Source organism: Oncorhynchus nerka, linkage group LG17 (assembly GCF_034236695.1).
Source record: "Oncorhynchus nerka isolate Pitt River linkage group LG17, Oner_Uvic_2.0, whole genome shotgun sequence".
Lineage (NCBI taxonomy): Eukaryota > Metazoa > Chordata > Actinopteri > Salmoniformes > Salmonidae > Oncorhynchus > Oncorhynchus nerka.
Window position 1 is genome coordinate 14,307,122 of NC_088412.1, and position 25,150 is coordinate 14,332,271.

The 25,150-nt window shown below is 44.1% G+C and overlaps 1 protein-coding gene across 1 annotated transcript in view; it reads right to left on the minus strand.

Moving 5' to 3' along the window:
* The window catches only part of LOC115144711 (pleckstrin homology domain-containing family A member 7-like), a 233,213-nt gene that overhangs the window by 58,847 nt on the left and 149,216 nt on the right, over nucleotides 1-25,150 (minus strand). The window contains 2 exon segments of the mRNA XM_065002989.1: nucleotides 9,038-9,219; nucleotides 16,765-16,865. Coding sequence (XP_064859061.1) covers nucleotides 9,038-9,219; nucleotides 16,765-16,865 — 283 coding nt within the window.

A 25,150-nucleotide genomic window follows, 5' to 3' on the forward strand; every position in this document is an offset into this window, starting at 1 on the left:
GACAGAGATACCTAGACTAGACAGAGATACCTAGACTAGACAGAGATACCTAGACTAGACAGAGATACCTAGACTAGACAGAGATACCTAGACTAGACAGAGACACTCTAGCCTAGACTAGACAGAGACACTCTAGCCTAGACTAGACAGAGACACTCTAGCCTAGACTAGACAGAGACACTCTAGCTTAGACTAGACAGAGACACTCTAGCCTAGACTAGACAGAGACACCTAGACTAGACTAGACAGAGACACCTAGACTAGACTAGACAGAGACACCTAGACTAGACTAGACAGAGATACCTAGACTAGACAGAGACACTCTAGCCTAGATTAGACAGAGACACTCTAGCCTAGACTACACAGAGACACTCTAGCCTAGACTAGACAGAGACACTCTAGCCTAGACTAGACAGAGATACCTAGACTAGACAGAGACTAGACAGAGACACTCTAGCCTAGACTAGACAGAGATACCTAGACTAGACAGAGACACCTAGACTAGACTAGACAGAGACACCTAGACTAGACTAGACAGAGATACCTAGACTAGACAGAGACACTCTAGCCTAGATTAGACAGAGACACTCTAGCCTAGACTACACAGAGACACTCTAGCCTAGACTAGACAGAGACACTCTAGCCTAGACTAGACAGAGATACCTAGACTAGACAGAGACACTCTAGCCTAGACTAGACAGAGATACCTAGACTAGACAGAGACACCTAGACTAGACAGAGACACCTAGACTAGACTAGACAGAGATACCTAGACTAGACAGAGACACTCTAGCCTAGACTAGACAGAGACACTCTAGCCTAGACTAGACAGAGATACCTAGACTAGACAGAGACACCTAGAATAGACTAGAAAGAGATACCGTACCCTAGACTAGACAGAGATACCTAGACTAGACAGAGATACCTAGACAAGACAGAGATACCTAGACTAGAAAGAGATACCTAGACTAGACAGAGATACTCTAGCCTAGACTAGACAGAGATACCTAGACTAGACAGAGATACCTAGACTAGACAGAGATACCTAGACTAGACAGAGATACCTAGACTAGACAGAGATACCTAGACTAGACAGAGATACCTAGACTAGACAGAGATACCTAGACTAGACAGAGATACCTAAACTAGACAGAGATACCTAGCCTAGACAGAGACACTCTAGCCTAGACTAGACAGAGACACTCTAGCCTAGACTAGACTAGACAGACACTCTAGCCTAGACTAGACAGAGACACTCTAGCCTAGACTAGACAGAGACACCTAGACTAGACAGAGACACCTAGACTAGACTAGACAGAGACACCTAGACTAGACTAGACAGAGACACCTAGACTAGACAGAGACACCTAGACTAGACAGAGATACCTAGACTAGACAGAGATACCTAGACAAGACATAAATACCTAGACTAGACATAAATACCTAGACTAGACAAGACATAAATACCTAGACTAGACTCTACAGAGATACCTAGACTAGACAGAGATACCTAGACTAGACAGAGATACCTAGACTAGACAGAGATACCTAGACTAGACAGAGACACTCTAGCCTAGACTAGACAGAGACACTCTAGCCTAGACTAGACAGAGACACTCTAGCCTAGACTAGACAGAGACACTCTAGCCTAGACTAGACAGAGACACTCTAGCCTAGACTAGACAGAGACACTCTAGCCTAGACTAGACAGAGACACCTAGACAGAGACACCTAGACTAGACTAGACAGAGACACCTAGACTAGACTAGACAGAGATACCTAGACTAGACAGAGACACTCTAGCCTAGATTAGACAGAGACACTCTAGCCTAGACTAGACAGAGACACTCTAGCCTAGACTAGACAGAGACACTCTAGCCTAGACTAGACAGAGATACCTAGACTAGACAGAGACACCTAGAATAGACTAGAAAGAGATACCGTACCCTAGACTAGACAGAGATACCTAGACTAGACAGAGATACCTAGACAAGACAGAGATACCTAGACTAGACTAGAAAGAGATACCTAGACTAGACAGAGATACCCTACCCTAGACTAGACAGAGATACCCTACCCTAGACAGAGATAGCTAGACTAGACAGATACCTAGACTAGACAGAGATACCTAGACTAGACTAGACAGTGATACCTAGACTAGACTAGAGACACTCTAGCCTAGACTAGACAGAGACACTCTAGCCTAGACTAGACAGAGATACCTAGACTAGACTAGACAGAGACACCCTAGCCTAGACAGAGATACCCTAGACTAGACAGAGATACTCTAGACTAGACAGAGATACTCTAGACTAGACTAGACAGAGATACTCTAGACTAGACTAGACAGAGATACTCTAGACTAGACAGAGATACTCTAGACTAGACAGAGATACCTAGACTAGACTAGACAGAGACACTCTAGCCTAGACTAGACAGACACTCTAGCCTAGACTAGACAGAGACATACACTCTAGCCTAGACTAGACAGAGACAGACACTCTAGCCTAGACTAGACAGAGACAGACACTCTAGCCTAGACTAGACAGAGACACTCTAGCCTAGACTAGACAGAGACACTCTAGCCTAGACTAGACAGAGACACTCTAGCCTAGACTAGACAGAGACACTCTAGCCTAGACTAGACAGAGACACCTAGACTAGACAGAGACACCTAGACTAGACTAGACAGAGATACCTAGACTAGACAGAGACACTCTAGCCTAGACAGAGACACTCTAGCCTAGACTAGACAGAGACACTCTAGCCTATACTAGACAGAGACACTCTAGCCTAGACTAGACAGAGACACTCTAGCCTAGACTAGACAGACACTCTAGCCTAGACTAGACAGAGACACCTAGACTAGACTAGACAGAGACACCTAGACTAGACTAGACAGAGATACCTAGACTAGACAGAGACACTCTAGCCTAGACAGAGACACTCTAGCCTAGACTACACAGAGACACTCTAGCCTAGACTAGACAGAGACACTCTAGCCTAGACTAGACAGAGACACTCTAGCCTAGACTAGACAGAGATACCTAGGCTAGACAGAGACACCTAGAATAGACAGAGACACCTAGAATAGACTAGAAAGAGATACCGTACCCTAGACTAGACAGAAATACCTAGACTAGACAGAGATACCTAGACAAGACAGAGATACCTAGACTAGACTAGAAAGAGATACCTAGACTAGACAGAGATACTCTAGCCTAGACTAGACAGAGATACTCTAGCCTAGACTAGACAGAGATACCTAGACTAGACAGAGATACCTAGACTAGACAGAGATACCTAGACTAGACTAGTCAGAGATACCTAGACAAGACATAAATACCTAGACTAGACATAAATACCTAGACAAGACATAAATACCTAGACAAGACATAAATACCTAGACTAGACAAGACATAAATAACTAGACTAGACATAAATAACTAGACTAGACATAAATAACTAGACTAGACATAAATAACTAGACTAGACATAAATAACTAGACTAGACAAGACATAAATAACTAGACAAGACAGAAATAACTAGACAAGACAGAAATACCTAGACAAGACAGAAATACCTAGACTAGACAGAGATACCTAGACTAGACAGAGATACCTAGACTAGACAGAGATACCTAGACTAGACAGAGATACCTAGACTAGACAGAGATACCTAGACTAGACAGAGACCCTCTAGCCTAGACTACACAGAGACACTCTAGCCTAGACTACACAGAGACACTCTAGCCTAGACTAGACAGAGATACCTAGACTAGACAGAGACACCTAGAATAGACAGAGACACCTAGAATAGACTAGAAAGAGATACCGTACCCTAGACTAGACAGAGATACCTAGACTAGACAGAGATACATAGACAAGACAGAGATACCTAGACAAGACAGAGATACCTAGACTAGACTAGAAAGAGATACCTAGACTAGACAGAGATACTCTAGCCTAGACTAGACAGAGATACCTAGACTAGACAGAGATATCTAGACTAGACAGAGATACCTAGACTAGACTAGTCAGAGATACCTAGACTAGACTAGTCAGAGATACCTAGACAAGACATAAATACCTAGACTAGACATAAATACCTAGACAAGACATAAATACCTAGACAAGACATAAATACCTAGACTAGACAAGACATAAATAACTAGACTAGACATAAATAACTAGACTAGACATAAATAACTAGACAAGACATAAATAACTAGACAAGACATAAATAACTAGACAAGACATAAATAACTAGACATAAATAACTAGACAAGACAGAAATAACTAGACAAGACAGAAATACCTAGACAAGACAGAAATACCTAGACAAGACAGAAATACCTAGACTAGACAAGACAGAAATACCTAGACTAGACAGAGATACCTAGACTAGACAGAGATACCTAGACTAGACAGAGATACCTAGACTAGACAGAGATACCTAGACTAGACAGAGATACCTAGACTAGACAGAGACACTCTAGCCTAGACTACACAGAGACACTCTAGCCTAGACTACACAGAGACACTCTAGCCTAGACTAGACAGAGATACCTAGACTAGACAGAGACACCTAGAATAGACAGAGACACCTAGAATAGACTAGAAAGAGATACCGTACCCTAGACTAGACAGAGATACCTAGACTAGACAGAGATACATAGACAAGACAGAGATACCTAGACTAGACTAGAAAGAGATACCTAGACTAGACAGAGATACTCTAGCCTAGACTAGACAGAGATACCTAGACTAGACAGAGATACCTAGACTAGACTAGTCAGAGATACCTAGACAAGACATAAATACCTAGACTAGACATAAATACCTAGACTAGACATAAATACCTAGACTAGACATAAATACCTAGACTAGACAAGACATAAATACCTAGACTAGACATAAATACCTAGACAAGACATAAATACCTAAACTAGACAAGACATAAATAACTAGACAAGACAGAAATACCTAGACTAGACAAGACAGAAATAACTAGACTAGACAAGACAGAAATAACTAGACTAGACAGAGATACCTAGACTAGACAAGACAGAAATACCTAGACTAGACAGAGATACCGTAGCCTAGACTACAGAGATACCGTAGCCTAGACTAGACAGAGATACCGTAGCCTAGACGAGACAGAGATACCTAGACTATACAGTGATACCTAGACAGAGATACCTAGACTAGACAGAGATACCATAGACTAGACAGAGATACCCTAGCCTAGACAAAGATACCCTAGCCTAGACTAGACAGAGATACCTAGACTAGACTAGACAGAGATACCTAGACTAGACAGAGATACCTAGACTAGACAGAGATACCTAGACTAGACAGAGATACCTAAACTAGACAGAGATACCTAGACTAGACAGAGATACCCTAGCCTAGACTAGACAGAGACACTCTAGCCTAGACTAGACTAGACAGAGACACTCTAGCCTAGACTAGACTAGACAGAGACACTCTAGCCTAGACTAGACAGAGACACCTAGACTAGACAGAGACACCTAGACTAGACTAGACAGAGACACCTAGACTAGACTAGACAGAGACACCTAGACTAGACTAGACAGAGACACCTAGACTAGACTAGACAGAGACACTCTAGCCTAGACAGAGACACTCTAGCCTAGACTAGACAGAGACACTCTAGCCTAGACAGAGATACCTAGACTAGACTAGACAGAGATACCTAGACTAGACAGAGATACCTAGACTAGACAGAGACACCTAGACTAGACAGAGACACTCTAGCCTAGACTAGACAGAGACACTCTAGCCTAGACTAGACAGAGACACAGACTAGACAGAGACACTCTAGCCTAGACTAGACAGAGACACTAGCCTAGACAGAGACACCTAGACTAGACAGAGACACCTAGACTAGACAGAGACACCTAGACTAGACAGAGACACTCTAGCCTAGACAGAGACACTCTAGCCTAGACAGAGACACTCTAGCCTAGACTAGACAGAGACACTCTAGCCTAGACTAGACAGAGACACCTAGACTAGACAGAGACACCTAGACTAGACTAGACAGAGACACCTAGACTAGACAGAGACACTCTAGCCTAGATTAGACAGAGACACTCTAGCCTAGACTACACAGAGACACTCTAGCCTAGACTAGACAGAGACACTCTAGCCTAGACTAGACAGAGATACCTAGACTAGACAGAGACACCTAGAATAGACTAGAAAGAGATACCGTACCCTAGACTAGACAGAGATACCTAGACTAGACAGAGATACCTAGACAAGACAGAGATACCTAGACTAGACTAGAAAGAGATACCTAGACTAGACAGAGATACCCTAGCCTAGACTAGACAGAGATACCCTAGCCTAGACTAGACAGAGACACTCTAGCCTAGACTAGACAGAGACACTCTAGCCTAGACTAGACAGAGACACTCTAGCCTAGACTAGACAGAGACACCTAGACTAGACAGAGACACCTAGACTAGACTAGACAGAGACACCTAGACTAGACTAGACAGAGACACCTAGACTAGACTAGACAGAGATACCTAGACTAGACAGAGACACTCTAGCCTAGACTAGACAGAGACACTCTAGCCTAGACTAGACAGAGATACCTAGACTAGACAGAGACACCTAGAATAGACTAGAAAGAGATACCGTACCCTAGACTAGACAGAGATACCTAGACTAGACAGAGATACCTAGACAAGACAGAGATACCTAGACTAGACTAGAAAGAGATACCTAGACTAGACTAGAAAGAGATACCTAGACTAGACAGAGATACTCTAGCCTAGACTAGACAGAGATACCTAGACTAGACTAGAAAGAGATACCTAGACTAGACAGAGATACTCTAGCCTAGACTAGACAGAGACACTCTAGCCTAGACTAGACAGAGACACCTAGACTAGACTAGACAGAGACACCTAGACTAGACTAGACAGAGACACCTAGACTAGACTAGACAGAGATACCTAGACTAGACAGAGACACTCTAGCCTAGACTAGACAGAGACACTCTAGCCTAGACTAGACAGAGATACCTAGACTAGACAGAGACACCTAGAATAGACTAGAAAGAGATACCGTACCCTAGACTAGACAGAGATACCTAGACTAGACAGAGATACCTAGACAAGACAGAGATACCTAGACTAGACTAGAAAGAGATACCTAGACTAGACAGAGATACTCTAGCCTAGACTAGACAGAGATACCTAGACTAGACATAGATACTCTAGCCTAGACTAGACAGAGATACCTAGACTAGACAGAGATACCTAGACTAGACAGAGATACCTAGACTAGACAGAGATACCTAGACTAGACTAGTCAGAGATACCTAGACTAGACAGAGATACCTAGACTAGACAGAGATACCTAGACAAGACATAAATACCTAGACTAGACATAAATACCTAGACTAGACATAAATAACTAGACAAGACAGAAATACCTAGACTAGACAAGACAGAAATACCTAGACTAGACAGAGATACCTAGACTAGACTAGACAGAGATACCTAGACTAGACAAGACAGAAATACCTAGACTAGAAAGAGATACCTAGACTAGACAGAGATACCGTAGCCTAGACGAGACAGAGATACCTAGACTAGACAGTGATACCTAGACTAGACAGTGATACCTAGACTAGACAGTGATACCTAGACTAGACAGAGATACCTAGACTAGACAGAGATACCTAGACTAGACAGAGATACCATAGACTAGACAGAGATACCCTAGCCTAGACAAAGATACCCTAGCCTAGACAAAGATACCCTAGCCTAGACTAGACAGAGATACCTAGACTAGACAGAGATACCTAGACTAGACAGAGATACCATAGACTAGACAGAGATACCCTAGCCTAGACTAGACAGAGATACCTAGACTAGACAGAGATACCTAGACTAGACAGAGATACCTAGACTAGACAGAGATACCTAGACTAGACAGAGATACCTAGACTAGACAGAGATACCTAGACTAGACAGAGATACCTAGACTAGACAGAGATACCTAGACTAGACAGAGATACCTAGACTAGACAGAGATACCATAGACTAGACAGAGATACCCTAGCCTAGACGGAGTTACCCTAGCCTAGACAGAGATACCCTAGCCTAGACTAGACAGAGATACCTTGACTAGACTAGACAGAGATACCTAGACTAGAGACTAGACAGAGATACCTAGACTAGACAGAGATACCTAGACTAGACAGAGATACCTAGACTAGATAGAGATACCCTAGACTAGAATTCTTTCCAATGTGTCAAGTAATTATATTTTTGTTTTCTCATTATTTGGTTGGGTGTAATTGCTGTCCTAGGGCTCTGTTTGTGGACCAGATTGCTTAGGGGACTCTTCTCAAGGTGCATCTCTTTGTGATGGCTTTGTTATGGAAAGTTTGGAAATTGCTTCTTTTTAGGCGGTTGTAGAATTTAACGTCTCTTTTCTGGATTTTGAAAATTAGCCGGTCTAGGCCTAATGCTCTGAATGCATTATTTGGTGTTTTACGTTGTACACAGAGGATATTTCTGCAGAATTCAACATGCAGAGTCTCAATTTGCAGGCTGTCTGTCTGTCTGGCTCTCTCTCTCCAGCAAAGAGACAGAGCTGCAATCTATTGGGCTCTGTGTGGGTGTTTGTTTGTGTACCAATGCAATTTGTGAGCATGGTGAATGCACTCTCTGCTGCAAAGGCATACACACGCATCAACACTCACAATCAATGAGACTGACAGACTGGCAAACAAATGTGTCTCTCTTTCCCCAGACAGACATATTCAGAGAGACACGGAGTTAAGAATTGCCATGCACGCACCAGTCTCTCACTCACTCATAAAAGTGCAAATTCCCAGGCAGCGTACCTCTTGGTTCCATGGTGAACTTTCCCCTAGGTACAGATCTAGAGATCAGCTTCCCCTCCCCAGATATTAACCTTAACCATTGGTGGGCAAAATGCTAAACTGACCCAGGATCGAGGCCAGGGCCACTTTAACAACAACTACCTCTTGAGGCTGGCGGTGTGGTTCTGCATCAGCGCCGCCTGGTTCATGGCCTTCACCCAGCCGTTCATGTCTTCTTGTGTGTCGGCGCTGAAGAAGTAGGTCCGCATGCCGCTGTGCTCCGCCTGCGAGCCAATCACAGAGCTCCGGTTGTAAATATATGAGCGCATGCCTGTGTGGCTGGCCTATGGGAGAGGAGAGAGGGAGGGTCAGAGTAAGGAAGAGTGATGGATGTGGGATCAGGCCAAAGGGGTAGATAGCAGGGTTGGGGTCAGTTGAGTTTTGCCTACTATTTTTTCAATTCATGAACTGAATTGAGAACTGAATTGACCCCAACCCTGGTAGAGATGGATAAAGAAGTGTTGAACAATTAAAAGAGACAGGGACATTAACCAATGTCTGCCCATGGAGACACAAACACGTTCAAGTCAGCCAATAGAGAGAAAGAGAGACGTCAGCATCAGCCAATACAAACACAAACATATCCGTGTTGGCCAATATAGAAACTGAGATACTATAAGGACCAGCCAATAGACATAGAGACAAGAGGCCAGCCAATTGAGAATGGAGAAAGACATCCAGACTGACCAATGGACAAAGAGCAGCATGAGTGACATAAAATAATATCAAGGTCCAATCCAACCCACAACAGAGGACACTGTAAGCCAATCAACAAGAAGTAAGCCTAGAAAGAGCCATTGTGACATGGCCATACCAACATGCTGCTGAATTGTTTGTACTTCTGTTTATACATACATGTCTTATGCTGGTCTTTATGGCTTGTTCTGATTCTCCACACGTTTCCTAAAGTGTGCACTTGAAGACTTCCCATCATGGATTTAACAATGGTGGGGAAACCACATACAGTCAACGTTTCCACCAATCCAATGTGTTTAAAATCCATGACAGGGAGTATGCAAGTGCACACTTTAGGAGAAGGATGGCAAATCAGGACTCCAGTAAGTCCACATCCCTATGGCTGAGTTCCAATTCTCTAAGCCTTCATCCAGAAGTGTGCACTTGTTCACTCCCCGACATGTATTTACAAGCATTGGATTGGTGCAAGCATAGTTGGGAGGGAGTTTCTACCATATTCTACCAGTCTGTTCCTTTTAAATACATGAGGGGAAGAGTAGACCAGTCTAGTGAGGGGAAGAGTAGACCAGTCTAGTGAGGGGAAGAGTAGACCAGTCTAGTGAGGGGAAGAGTAGACCAGTCTAGTGAGGGGAAGAGTAGACCAGTCTAGTGAGGGGAAGAGTAGACCAGTCTAGTGAGGGAAGAGTAGACCAGTCTAGTGAGGGGAAGAGTAGACCAGTCTAGTGAGGGGAAGAGTAGACCAGTCTAGTGAGGGGAAGAGTAGACCAGTCTAGTGAGGGGAAGAGTAGACCAGTCTAGTGAGGGGAGAATAGATCAGTCTAGTGAGGGGAGAATAGATCAGTCTAGTGAGGGGGGAGTAGACCAGTCTAGTGAGGGGGAGTAGACCAGTCTAGTGAGGGGAGAGTAGACCAGTGTAGTGAGGGGGAGTAGACCAGTCTAGTGAGGGGAGAGTAGACCAGTCTAGTGAGGGGGAGTAGATCAGTCTAGTGAGGGGAGAGTAGACCAGTCTAGTGAGGGGAGAGTAGACCAGTCTAGTGAGGGGAGAGTAGACCAGTCTAGTGAGGGGAGAATAGATCAGTCTAGTGAGGGGAGAATAGATCAGTCTAGTGAGGGGAGAGTAGACCAGTCTAGTGAGGGGAGAGTAGACCAGTCTAGTGAGGGGAGAGTAGACCAGTCTAGTGAGGGGAGAGTAGACCAGTCTAGTGAGGGGAGAGTAGACCAGTCTAGTGAGGGGAGAGTAGACCAGTCTAGTGAGGGAGAGTAGACCAGTCTAGTGAGGGAGAGTAGACCAGTCTAGTGAGGGAGAGTAGACCAGTCTAGTGAGGGGAGAGTAGACCAGTCTAGTGAGGGGGGAGTAGACCAGTCTAGTGAGGGGGGAGTAGACCAGTCTAGTGAGGGGGGAGTAGATCAGTCTAGTGAGGGGAGAGTAGATCAGTCTAGTGAGGGGAGAGTAGACCAGTCTAGTGAGGGGAGAGTAGACCAGTGCACACTTTGGAAGATAAAGCCCTTTGGGGGTCAACTCTGTCTTGTTGTCTATTGAGAAGCAAATCTTCTGAGCTGAGAGGGTTTTAGTTAGAAGATGGCCATCACTGCAAAAGGCAATTAGTGAGGCAATCACTCATGTCCTCACCATTATGTAGCAAATAAGAGCCTAATCTATCTGGGGTGTATTCACAAGGATTCAATTGGAGGCTAATGGGCTGAAATGGGGAGGTACCAACCTACATTTGTCCAATAAGTAACACTTGTTTTTTAGTTAATCAGTTGCAAAACATTTTGCTACGGATCCAACATTCGTCCTTTAGTCCAGGGGTCTTCAACTCTGACCCTATGAGGGCCGGAGCCTGTTGGGTTTCTGTTCTACCTGATAATTAACCCTATGAGGGCCGGAGCCTCTTGGGTTTCTGTTCTACCTGATAATTAACCCTGAGGGCCGGAGCCTCTTGGGTTTCTGACGAGGGCCAGAGCCTGTTGGGTTTCTGTTCTACCTGATAATTAACCCTATGAGGGCCGGAGCCTGTTGGGTTTCTGTTCTACCTGATAATTAACCCTATGAGGGCAGGAGCTTGTTGGGTTTCTGTTCTACCTGATAATTCATTGAACACACCTGGTGTCCCAGGTCTAAGTCAGCCTCTGATTAAAGGGGAACAATGAAACTGTCTTGGAGGTCCAGAGTTGAGTTTGAGGGTCTATGCAAGGGCCGTGTTTTAAATGGCCCCCTATTCCCAATTACTGCACTTCTTTTGATAAGGGCCCTGGTGTGATTTGGAACCAGACGGCAGCCCATGCAAATGCTTTGTAATGAACAGTAATTGAACACAAATTTCTTTCCCTCTTTGATTCATTCATTAAAAATGTATGCAGTTTAATTAACTTTGTGGAGAGGAAGTGGGAAGTGTCTCCGTAAAAGGAAGCAGAGGTGTAATGTAATTTGGGTGCCATTTCTTCATTTGAGTGTTAGTATCTTATTAATGTGGATTTTGCCTGACTCGATGATTGATAGAAACAGGGCTTTTCGAGTTGAGGGTGTTGTTAGTGACACGACAATACTTACAACAGCATACACACATATATTCACACTAACACACACTCCTGCAGGTTGACAGTGTAATACTAAGGCTCTTAGCCCCAGGCAGTGGTTCTGGAAGGTCAGGCCAAAAGGCTGCCTCTCCCCCCTGGGGAGGTCTTAAATCTGCTCCCTGGCTTGGCCCGGCCTAGTCTGGGTTAAGGCTATAGTGTACACTTCCCCTCTCCTAACCATTTGTGGGGGAAATGCAAAACTGACCTGAGATCGGCGTCTAGAGGCAAACTGCACCTACTCCATACAGTATAGCAGCAGAACAGATAACGTAGCTACTGGCCAGGCTACAGTGTAAACCAGCTGTCTAATCCCCCTCACTCACCATCAGCATATTGGTAGCTTATGGTAGCCTCTTCAGTTCTCTGGACAAGCTTCTAGCTGTTACTTAACTAGTTCATTGGCTGGACAAGCTTCTAGCTGTTACTTAACTAGTTCTTTGGCTGGACAAGCTTCTAGCTGTTACTTAACTAGTTCATTGGCTGGACAAGCTTCTAGCTGTTACTTAACTAGTTCAATAGCTGGACAAGCTTCTAGCTGTTACTTAACTAGTTCAATGGCTGCCCTGTTGTTCATAGGTGGATGTACAGCACAGGCTCGCCTACACCCTCACTGTCTTGTACAGCTAACCTTCTGGGGAACCACAATTCACTCCCATTCAAAATTGTATTTTCCCTAAACCTAACCCATACTCTTACTTTAACCCTAAAACTAACACTAGCTCCTAACCCTTAACGTAATTCTAAACCTAACACTAATTCTAACCTTAACCATAAACCCCTTAGAAATAGCATTTGACCTCATGGAGACCAATAAAACATCCCCAGTTGATCAAATCTTTGTTTGTTTACTATTCTTGTGTGGACTTCTGGTCCCCACAATAATATTTAAAAACACTGACACACACACAATCTTTCTATACCATCTGCTACCCTGTAACTTTCCAATAACTGCTGTGTCTTTTCAGACCAATATAAGTATGTGCAGACAGGGAACTACACAGGGCCTGGTCTCCAATAACAGCCCTAACCACAGCCTCTTCACTGTAGCAAGAATGCCGAGTGGGACATTCAGCACCGTGTGACCGTCACACCTCCACTGCTCACCCTGGGCAAGTCTCTCTCCCGCTCTCCCTCCTCCTCAAAAATAGCCTGTAGTCCCAGACAGGAAGGCTAAAAATATCAGCAGTCCTCTTCTTCCTCTCCCCAGCCCCTCTCAGACAAGCAGGCCTTTTTTTGGTCCCTTCTTTCTAAATCCATTATATTCCAGGTCAGCATAGGGCCTGGGTCACGTCTTGACCAGAGCCCAATCAAAAGTAGTGGACTATGTAGGGGCTAAGGTGCCATTGGTACGTAGCTCTGGTCTCTAAACTGAGAACAAAAACTCAAACTCTCACATAGAAATACGTTTACCTCCAATGAATACATGACGTGTTCAAATATGTTCCGGAATCCACCATGTTGAACAGTTTCTACTCGTCTGCATAATGGAAATGAAGATTGGAACTGTATAGGATGTGAATATTGTGTTTAATAAATGTCCCAATTCGGTTTGTGTTTCCTTGACAACTATTATTGCTTGACTAGGGCCATAGGAGTCAGCTAGACAACACAAACATGTGATTCCAGAACAGCAGGCATTTGAGGAGAACATAAATATTATTCCACTGAAATAAAAATCTATCAAATAGTCAGTCAATTTGGATATGAGAGCAAACAGAGGAAATATGAAGGTTTAGCCAACACACATAACGAGGTATGAGCAATGAGATCATACAAGAAGGAGAGAACAGACTAAATGGAGTAACCAAGACACATCAGTCTCCAAACAAGCATGCTCCAAACAATAAGAACCATATACACACTGTCGTGGTATATACTTCCTATTGTCTGGCAAATTACATGGCAAAAGCAGTAACTGTAGTACAAGTGGTTGAGAGGCCAGTACCTATTTATGAGTGGACGGTGAACTTGTGTTTCATTGGACGACCTCGCACACTCACAGGGGTCCCAGTGAGGCAGCCCACCAATAGGAACAAGAGAGGGAACAGAGTTCAGCGAATAGGGGACAGGGGGTCACCAGCCTCCTAGCTAGGTTGGTTGCCTCAACAGTAGAGGGGAGGGGTGGGAAAGGGAGGTTCTAACCATGGGGAAATATTTTTGGGATGAAATAGTAGTACTAACTCACGGTAGTGTTGAATGGTTGCAGCACAAACAAACTGACAGGAGAACAGAAAACAGACATCTACAACAGTTCCAGTCCAACCTCCTTTCCCCCTCCTAATCATTTCACATTGAGATATGGACCAGCTTGTATGTATTGGTAGCCTGAGAGTGACTAGCTTCATTGGTTAGTAAAGAATGATGGCCTTCATGTACATGACCACCCTGTTCTGCCTATAGGGTGGTCTCAAGCAGGGTAACTAGGGTTACAGTTATTAACGGGGGAGGGGGCACTACTCCTGACATTCTCCCAGCTCTTCTATGGCACCAACAGAATCTTGGAACAGAAAGTAGAAAACACATGCAAGCCATTCTCTATGGGACTCTGGCTACCACACACACACACACACACACACACACACACACACACACACACACACCAGTGTGACAGAATACATGAGTTCAGCAGCTCAATAAAGCCTGTCTTTGATAAGGGCTTGGAGCAGATTACCGAGCCATTCCAGGGTCAATTCCAACCTGACCAGCCCAGATCTCCACTCCGCCTTCAACTGCATTTAGCCTGTTCGAGTGCAACTGCAAACTGGGTCATAAGAGTCTTTCTCACTGCAGCAGCTTTAAAAAAAAAATATATATATATATTTTTAATTTTACCTTTATTTTAACCAGGCAAGTCAGTTAAGAACAAATTCTTATTTTCAATGACGGCCTGGGAACAGTGGGTTAACTGCCTGTTCAGGGGCAGAACGACAGATTTGTACCTTGTCAGCTCGGGGGTTTGAACTCGCAACCTTCCGGTTACTAGTCCAACGCTCTAACCACTAGGCTACGCTGCCGCCCCAAAGCTTGAGTCAACAGTGGCGTTAGCAGTAAACAACAAACATAAACAGTAAACAACAACCATCAACAGTAAACAACAACAGTAAACAACAACCATCAACAACAACCATCAACAGTAATCAACAACCATCAACAGTAATCAAACAACAACCATCGACAGTAAACAACAACCAAACAGTAAACAACCAAACAGTAAACAACAACCATCAACAGTAATCAACAACCATCAACAGTAATCAACAACCATCAACAGTAATCAACAACCATCGACAGTAATCAACAACCATCAACAGTAAACAACAACCATCAACAGTAAACAACAACCATCAACAGTAAACAACAACCATCAACAGTAAACAACAACCATAAACAACAACACCGCCAGATGATGAACCAACTATAACAGGACAACCAGATAGCAGTGCTCCTAGGGTCCCAAAATTCCCAGGTTCTCTCAAAATCCTGGTGGGAAGATTCCCAGAATCAGGAGGAAACAAGCAGTAAAATCAGGAAAGTTAGCAGACTTTCCCAACCCTACTGACAGCAGTGTTCCTCAACTCTGGACTGTCCTTGGGTAACACCAAGAATGCACAATTTTGTTCCAGCCCAGCACAAGCACACCTTGTTCAAATAATGAGGGGTTAGATGATTAGGAATGAAATAGAATCAGGTGTTCCTGCGATGGGCTAGAGTTGAGGAACACTGCCTTGGGGACTCAACAGGTTTGACCTGCGGGGGTCTGGGTAGGGAGGAAACATTGAATCAATGCCAACAGCCAGAGGGGCAGGAGAGACTGGGGGACATTACTAGGAGACACTGGCCTATATTATACCTGCCGTCTGGCATACAGTCAAGACAATGAAACTTAAACCCCCATCGACTCAGCATGACAAAAGAGGCAAGCCTGTATGTAGTGTGGAAAGAAATGTCACAGAACCACACTGGCTTCCTGTGGGAATGAAACCACTAGCAGAGAATATTAGAGAAAGATGTGCTTAATCTAGAACCAGATATACAGCTAGAAGCTCAGCCTCTGTCACCGATATAACTCTGTGTCATAGCGGGTAGGATGTCCTAAAATGTACACCGTGTTCTAGGTCTGTAGAGAAAACCTATGGTTAGAAACCAGGCATTTTTTATAAATCTAGTGTCTTCATTTAATAGACAAGCATATTACAAAGTGATCCATACAGAAAATCATCAATAGCCAATGGGTTGGGAGGATGGATGCAGTTAAATATCTCATTGGATATTTTCAATCCTTGATTGAGAGAATTCTTCTTGTGAGCATAGTGACCTCACGGTGATGCACTGCCTCTAAGCCATCAGTTGGTCAAATTGCAGTCAATATGAAGCAGAGTCCATTTGTGTCAGTCCACAAAATGCTAGTGTTAAGTAAATGCAAAAAAGTTGGCTGTATTTTTAACAGTAGGCATAAATATTAACCTGTGAAACATACAACATAAAGCAATAGAACATTTCATTAGATATAAAATAAAGAAAAAAATCATATAAAGATAAACTCTTGGTCGTACCTTGAAGGCGTACTTGCGGATGATGTGGTCTTCAGGTTCCACGGCTGAGATGACATAGCTGGGCAGAGGAATACTACCCAGGACTGACTCTTCCCTACTGTCTGTTAGCAGAGACAGAGGGAGAGATAGAAAGAGGTGGGAGATCGAGAGATTAAGGGCAGAGAAATGTCACTTACAGCCCACTAGTAACATTTCCCTCCTCCATCACTATAGTCCCCCCCCATGGCAGAAAAACCAGTCAATCACCCCTGTCCCTTTCATAGCCCTCCTCCATAACTATAGTCCCCCCCCCCCACATGGCAGAAAAACCAGTCAATCACCCCTGTCCCTTTCATAGCCCTCCTCCATACCACCAAACCTCTGAATCTATCTCTGTCCATCCAGTTGACATGGCCCGTTCATACCACTAAATATCTCTCTGCCCATCCAGTTGACATGGCCCGTTCATACCACTAAATATCTCTCTGCCCATCCAGTTGGCATGGCCCGTTCATACCACTAAATATCTCTCTGCCCATCCAGTTGGCATGGCCCGTTCATACCACTAAATATCTCTCTGCCCATCCAGTTGACATGGCCCGCTCATACCACTAAATATCTCTCTGCCCATCCAGTTGGCATGGCCCGTTCATACCACTAAATATCTCTCTGCCCATCCAGTTGGCATGGCCCGTTCATACCACTAAATATCTCTCTGCCCATCCAGTTGGCATGGCCCGTTCATACCACTAAATATCTCTCTGCCCATCCAGTTGGCATGGCCCGTTCATACCACTAAACATCTCTCTGCCCATCCAGTTGGCATGGCCGGTCCATACCACTAAATATCTCTCTGCCCATCCAGTTGGCATGGCCCGTTCATACCACTAAACATCTCTCTGCCCATCCAGTTGGCATGGCCGGTCCATACCACTAAATATCTCTCTGCCCATCCAGTTGGCATGGCCCGTTCATACCACTAAACATCTCTCTGCCCATCCAGTTGGCATGGCCGGTTCATACCACTAAATATCTCTCTGCCCAGCCATTTGGCATGGCCGGTTCATACCACTAAATATCTCTCTGCCCAGCCTGGTTCCCGTCTGGCATCAGTTATTGTCATGCCACTATGTGACCATTCTGAATCCAGAGCCTGGTCATATCTTAATTAACTCACACAACTCTCACGGGGGAGTGTTTCCACCGCTGTACACTAGAATTTGTGTGTGGGGGGTGTGTGCTCGCGCGCTTACTGGATTAAAGAGTAATTGGTTAAAAATACATTCAAGGAGCTTTGAAGGAGACATTCCCCATATGGGGCCTCCGGACAGCGCTTTTATCTGCCCCTTACACAAACACACTGCAGAGCAGACCAGACCTGTCTGGGACAATGAGGATAGATTACATCCTAGCAGGACACCGGGGGAGTGACACAACATTTTCACGTTTAACCCACCACACACACGTGTATGTGTGTGTGTGTGTGTGTGTGTGTGTGTGTGTGTGTGTGTGTGTGTGTGTGTGTGTGAATGGAAGAAGTATGAAGAGCAAGATTAATGAAGAAGGAGACTGTAGAACAGAAATGGAGCTGATGGTGACTGAAAGAGATGAGATTGAGTGGGATGAAGATGGAGGGAGAGAGAGGGAATGAGAGGGAGAGTCAAAGTGAGAGAAAGATTGAGACAGATTCCACAGAGCCCCAGGACAGCAACACAATTAGACCCAACCAAATCATGAGAAAACAGAAATAATTACTTGACACATTGGAAATAATTAACAAAAACAGAGCAAACTAGAATGCTATTTGGCCCTAAACAGTGCGTACACAGTGGCAGAATACCTGACCACATTCACAAGGCTCAGCTTATTTCCAGGTGCGTTAGGCAAATACTGTCATTCACAAGGCTCAGCTTATTTCCAGGCGCGTTAGGCAAATATTGTCATTCACAAGGCTCAGCTTATTTCCAGGCTCATTAGGCAAATACTGTCATTCACAAAGCTCAGCCAAGATCGGCGTCTAGTCTTGAGAAAGGCATTTGCTGAAACAGACTATAAATAGCTTATTTTATGGTAAAATTCTTGCCTTTCTATCAGAGCCAATATAACTTTAATAGGATAGTTTGATATGATGAACATTTGATGCAAAACAGAGCAGAATCAGCAACTACTCTTCCCGGGGTCCAAAAAAAAGGCTCTGTATAATACTGTGTTGCCGTGAACTCATTTTGGACTTGGGGACTGTGAAGAGACCCCTGGTGGCATGCCTTGTGGGGTATGTATGGGTGTCTGAAGAGACCCCCGATGGCATGCCTTGTGAGGTATGTATGGGTGTCTGAAGAGACCCCCGGTGGCATGCCTTGTGGGGTATGTATGGGTGTCTGAAGAGACCCCTGGTGGCATGCCTTGTGGGGTATGTATGGGTGTCTGAAGAGACCCCTGGTGGCATGCCTTGTGGGGTATGTATGGGTGTCTGAAGAGACCCCTGGTGGCATGTCTTGTGGGGTATGTATGGGTGTCTGAAGAGACCCTGGTGGCATGTCTTGTGGGGTATGTATGGGTGTCTGAAGAGACCCCTGGTGGCATGTCTTGTGGGGTATGTATGGGTGTCTGAAGAGACCCCTGGTGGCATGTCTTGTGGGGTATGTATGGGTGTCTGAAGAGACCCCTGGTGGCATGTCTTGTGGGGTATGTATGGGTGTCTGAAGAGACCCCTGGTGGCATGTCTTGTGGGGTATGTATGGGTGTCTGAAGAGACCCCTGGTGGCATGTCTTGTGGGGTATGTATGGGTGTCTGAAGAGACCCCTGGTGGCATGTCTTGTGGGGTATGTATGAGTGTCTGAAAAGACCCCTGGTGGCATGTCTTGTGGGGTATGTATGGGTGTCTGAAGAGACCCCTGGTGGCATGTCTTGTGGGGTATGTATGGGTGTCTGAAGAGACCCCTGGTGGCATGTCTTGTGGGGTATGTATGGGTGTCTGAAGAGACCCCTGGTGACATATCTTGTGGGGTATGTATGGGTGTCTGAGCTGAATGTTATTTGATTATTCAGACATTCTGGAATTTCCATCAAAGTTACATTTCTCATAAAAACTAGGAGAAGTAGTTCATCTCTCTTCAACCCTCAACCAGGAAAGACATGGCATGCATGTTGTTGATATTACTGCTGTTTGTGCAGTTCAGGACAAGGCGTGCTGCTTTGTTTTGAGCCAGCTGCAGCTTTGCTAGGTCTTTCTTTGCTGCACTTGACAGTAATCAAGAACCTCCTCCGAGATCTTGAAGGTATTGTGTTTGGGAGAAAACGTGGAGTTCATGTTTGAGAACTCTGTAGATGCTTTGTTTGTAGCTTTTGTTACAGCATTCGAGTTGTAATGTTTGGTAGGCCCAGTGTTGGTTGCCTTTGTTTGGTAAACTTGCCACTGCGGTGGATAGTTGGTTGTGTGCTGAGTTGGAGAAAGTATATTGTTTAGTTTCCAGGACCCTGCCGAGGCTGGAGACTCTTGCTCTACTAGCTGTTGGGACATCGGTCTGAGGTGAGTACAATCGGTTGTGTACCTCAGTGTGAGATTTGGGTAGGGTAGTGAAACTTGCTACTCGGCACTATAGCCTTTCTTATTCCCTTGTTAGGCTTTGCGACGTGTTACACTTTGGAATATGTTGGGCATGGTTATTTGGTTTGTTATTTATTTTTGAGCAGTTGTCTAGGGGGCACATCCGTGGCTTGGGGGAATCTGCCAGCGTGCTGGTTGGTTTATTTCCTTGCCAGCGGCCCAACGTATTCTCGCGGGGCAGAAACCTCAGCGATCAACTGGTATGATTTACCATCCCAAAATATCACTGCACACTGTGTATTTGCACCCCTACTGGATGGAAACTACAAGTGTAATAGCTGTGCTCAATGCAAATGGAACTTATAAAGATCCTTCAAACACCCCCAAACAGGGAAGCAGATCCCAATCAAGGTGTCATCACACCCTCCACTAAGGCATTATTTATCTTATAACTTGTCCTTGTGGTAAAAATTGTGGGTAAAACAAAGCACGAATTTAAAGTACATATCTCGGAGCATCATATCTCGGTGCAAAAAACTTGACTTGCGGCCCACTTTTTGGAAGAAAACCACTCAATTTTGTCTCTATGTTACATTGTCATTGAACATGTCACCCTCCCTAGGAGAGGAGGTGACCTCAACAATTTATTGTTAAAATGAGAGGCTGCTTGGATCTTTAATTTAAAGACCCTTGCTCCCTTCGTTCTTAACGTAGACTTTGATCTGAAACCATTCTTGTGATTATTGTGATTTTGCTATTCATTGTAAATGTTTGTCGGCTTACAGTGGGGCAAAAAAGTATTTAGTCAGCCACCAATTGTGCAAGTTCTCCCACTTAAAAAGATGAGAGGCCTGTAATTTTCATCATAGGTACACTTCAACTATAACAGACAAAATGAGAAGAAAAGAAATCCAGAAAATCACATTGTAGAATTTTTAATGAATTTATTTGCAAATTATGGTGGAAAATAAGTATTTGGTCAATAACAAAAGTTTCTCAATAATTTGTTAAATACCCTTTGTTTGCAATGACATAGGTCAAACGTTTTCTGTAAATCTTCACAAGGTTTTCACACACTGTTGCTGGTATTTTGGCCCATTCCTCCATGCAGATCTCCTCTAGAGCAGTGATGTTTTGGGGCTGTTGCTGGGCAACACGGACTTTCAACTCCCTCCAAAGATTTTCTATGGGGTTGAGATCTGGAGACTGGCTAGGCCACTCCAGGACCTTGAAATGCTTCTTACGAAGCCACTCCTTCGTTGCCCGGGCGGTGTGTTTGGGATCATTGTCATGCTGAAAGACCCAGCCATGTTTCATCTTCAATGCCCTTGCTGATGGAAGGTTTTCACTCAAAATCTCACGATACATGGCCCCATTCATTCTTTCCTTTACACGGATCAGTCGTCCTGGTCCCTTTGCAGAAAAACAATCCCAAAGCATGATGTTTCCATCCCCATGCTTCACAGTAGGTATGGTGTTCTTTGGATGCAACTCAGCATTCTTTGTCCTCCAAACACGACGAGTTGAGTTTTTACCAAAAAGGTATATTTTGATTTCATCTGACCATATGACATTCTCCCGATCTTCTTCTGGATCATCCAAATGCTCTCTAGCAAACTTCAGATGGGCCTGGACATGTACTGGCTTAAGCAGGGGGACACGTCTGGCACTGCAGGATTTGAGTCCCTGGCGGCGTAGTGTGTTACTGATGGTAGGCTTTGTTACTTTGGTCCCAGCTCTCTGCAGGTCATTCACTAGGTCCCCCCGTGTGGTTCTGGGATTTTTGCTCACCGTTATTGTGATAATTTTGACCCCACGGGGTGAGATCTTGCGTGGAGCCCCAGATCGAGGGAGATTATCAGTGGTCTTGTATGTCTTCCATTTCCTAATAATTGCTCCCACAGTTGATTTCTTCAAACCAAGCTGCTTACCTATTGCAGATTCAGTCTTCCCAGCCTGGTGCAGGTCTACAATTTTGTTTCTGGTGTCCTTTGACAGCTCTTTGGTCTTGGCCATAGTGGAGTTTGGAGTGTGACTGTTTGAGGTTGAGGACAGGTGCCTTTTATGTTGATAACAAGTTCAAACAGGTGCCATTAATACAGGTAACGAGTGGAGGACAGAGGAGCCTCTTAAAGAAGAAGTTACAGGTCTGTGAGAGCCAGAAATCTTGCTTGTTTGTAGGTGACCAAATACTTATTTTCCACCATAATTTGCAAATAAATTCATTAAAAATCCTACAATGTGATTTTCTGGATTCTTTTTCTCATTTTGTCTGTCATAGTTGAAGTGTACCTATGATGAAAATTACAGGCCTCTCTCGTCTTCTTAAGTGGGAGAACTTGCACAATTGGTGGCTGACTAAATACTTTTTGGCCGACTGTATATAGCCAAATTTGATCTATGATCGTACGCTATCCATTTATGTTTTTTGTATGCTATTTTAACATGAGAATTAACCAATGATATCAGGCCACACCCGGCCATGATTACAGACACCTGTGTGTCTTTTGACACTATATAAATGAGTCATCCCGCACTGTTTTCATCAAGGTATAATGACAGACAGCTTGTCTGTCGAAACGTTGGACATAAATATTTTTGCATCTCAGCTTCTGAGTGTGAGTGTGCGACTCTCCTTTTTTTAAGTAATCAAGAAGGGACATGATTAGAGCCTGAACAACTAGTACAGGTGATGTTTGTGTAGAAAACACAGAACATGTTTTTAGAACAGACATACTGTATTTCTCCCCATCTTCACATCAACTTTGTCAATATGACTTGAACATGATAATTGACGGTCCAATGTGTTACCTTGGAGTTTAGCTTTCTCAACTTTCTCAATGGTCACACCCTTTATGTTCAACTTCAGTTGAGGTTTAGGTCTTACATAATGTTTTGAACCAAATACAATGCTTTTAGATAGAGATATATTTAAGCTGTTTATTATTGATCAGACATTCTGATACTGGCTGTAATTTCAGTGAGCTCACTGGCTTTGGGTGCTGACATGTAGTGTGTGCAATTATCTGAATACATAGTCATTTTGTAAGTCGCTCTGGATAAGAGCGTCTGCTAAATGACTTAAATGTAATGTAAATGTCATTCTAGCTTTGTGTAAGACCAACGGCAAATCATTTGTAACAATAGAGAAGAGTAAAGCTGCAAGGCAACTGCCCTGAGGGACACAGTAGTGTACATATCTGTTTCTTTCTTAATGCGTTTGAGCCAACCAGTTGTGTTGTGACAAGGTAGGGGTGGTATACAGAAGATAGCCCTATTTCGTTAAAAACCAAGTCCATATTATGGCAGCTCAATTTTTTAAATTTTTAAATTTATTTTTTTTACCTTTATTTAACTAGGCAAGTCAGTTAAGAACAAATTCTTATTTTCAATGACGGCCTAGGAACAGTGGGTTAACTGCCTGTTCAGGGGCAGAACGACAGATTTGTACCTTGTCAGCTCAGGGATTTGAACTTGCAACCTTCCGGTTACTAGTCCAACGCTCTGACCACTAGCCTGCACCTGCAGTTCTTGAAATGTTCTGTATTGACAGACATTCATTGTTTAAAATAATGAACTGTCATTTCTATTTGCTTATTTGAGCTATTTGCCGCAAATAGCGGTGATTTATTTAGAATTCAAGGCACACTTAACCAGCATGGCTACCACAGCATTCTACAGCAATACACCATCCCATCTGGTTTGGGCTTAGTGGGACTATCATTTCTTTTTCAACAGGACAATGATGCAACACACCTCCAGGCTGTGTACGGGCTATTTTACCAAGAATTAGAGTGATGGACTGCTGCATCAGATGACCTGGCCTCCACGATCCCCCGACCTCAACCAAATTGAGATGGTTTGGGATGAGTTGGACTGCAGAGTGAAAGAAAAGCAGCCAACAAGTGCTCAGCATGTGGGAACTCCTTCAAGACTGTTGGAAAACATTCCAGGTGACCTGGTTGAGAGAATGCCAAAAGTGTGCAATGCTGTCATCAAGGCAAAGGGTGGCTATTTGAAGAATCTCAAATATATTTTGATTTGTGTAACACAGTTTTTATGTCTCCACTATTATTCTACAATGTAGAAAATAGTAAAAATAATGAAAAACCTTTGAATGAGTAGATGTTCTAAACCTTTTGACCAGTAGTATTAATATTCAGACCTTTTATTCAGTACTTTGATGAACCACCTTTGGCAGAGATTACAGCTTTGAGTCTGCTTGGATATGACGCTACAAGCTTGGCACACTTGTATTTGGGGAGTTTCTCCCATTCTTCTCTGAATATTCTCTCAAGCTTTGTCAGGTTGGATGGGAAGCGTCGCGACACAGCTTTTTTCAGGTCTCTCCAGCGATGTTCGATCAGGTTCAAGTCCGGGCTCTGGCTCGGCCACTCAAGGACATTCAGAGACTTGTCCCGAAGCCACTCCTGCATTGTCTTCGCTGTGTGCTTAGGGTCGTTGTCCTGTTGGAAGGTGAACCTTCGCCCCAGTCTGAGGTCCGGAGCAGGTTTTCGTCAAGGATCTCGTCATGTACTTTGCTCCGTTAATCTTTCCCTCGATCCTGACTGGTCTCCCAGTCCCTGCCGCTGAAAAACATCCCAACAGCATGATGCTGCCACCACCATGCTCCACCAAAGGGATGGTGCCAGGTTTCCTCTAGACGTGACGCTTGGCATTAAGGGCAAAGAGTTCAACCTTGGTTTCATCAGACCATCAGTTCATCAGTCTGGGAGTCCTTTAGGTGCCTTTTGGCAAACTTTGAGTGGGCTATCATGTGCCTTTTACTGAGGAGTGGCTTCCGTCTGGCCACTACCATAAAGGCCTGATTGGTAGAGTGCTGCAGAGATGGTTGTCCT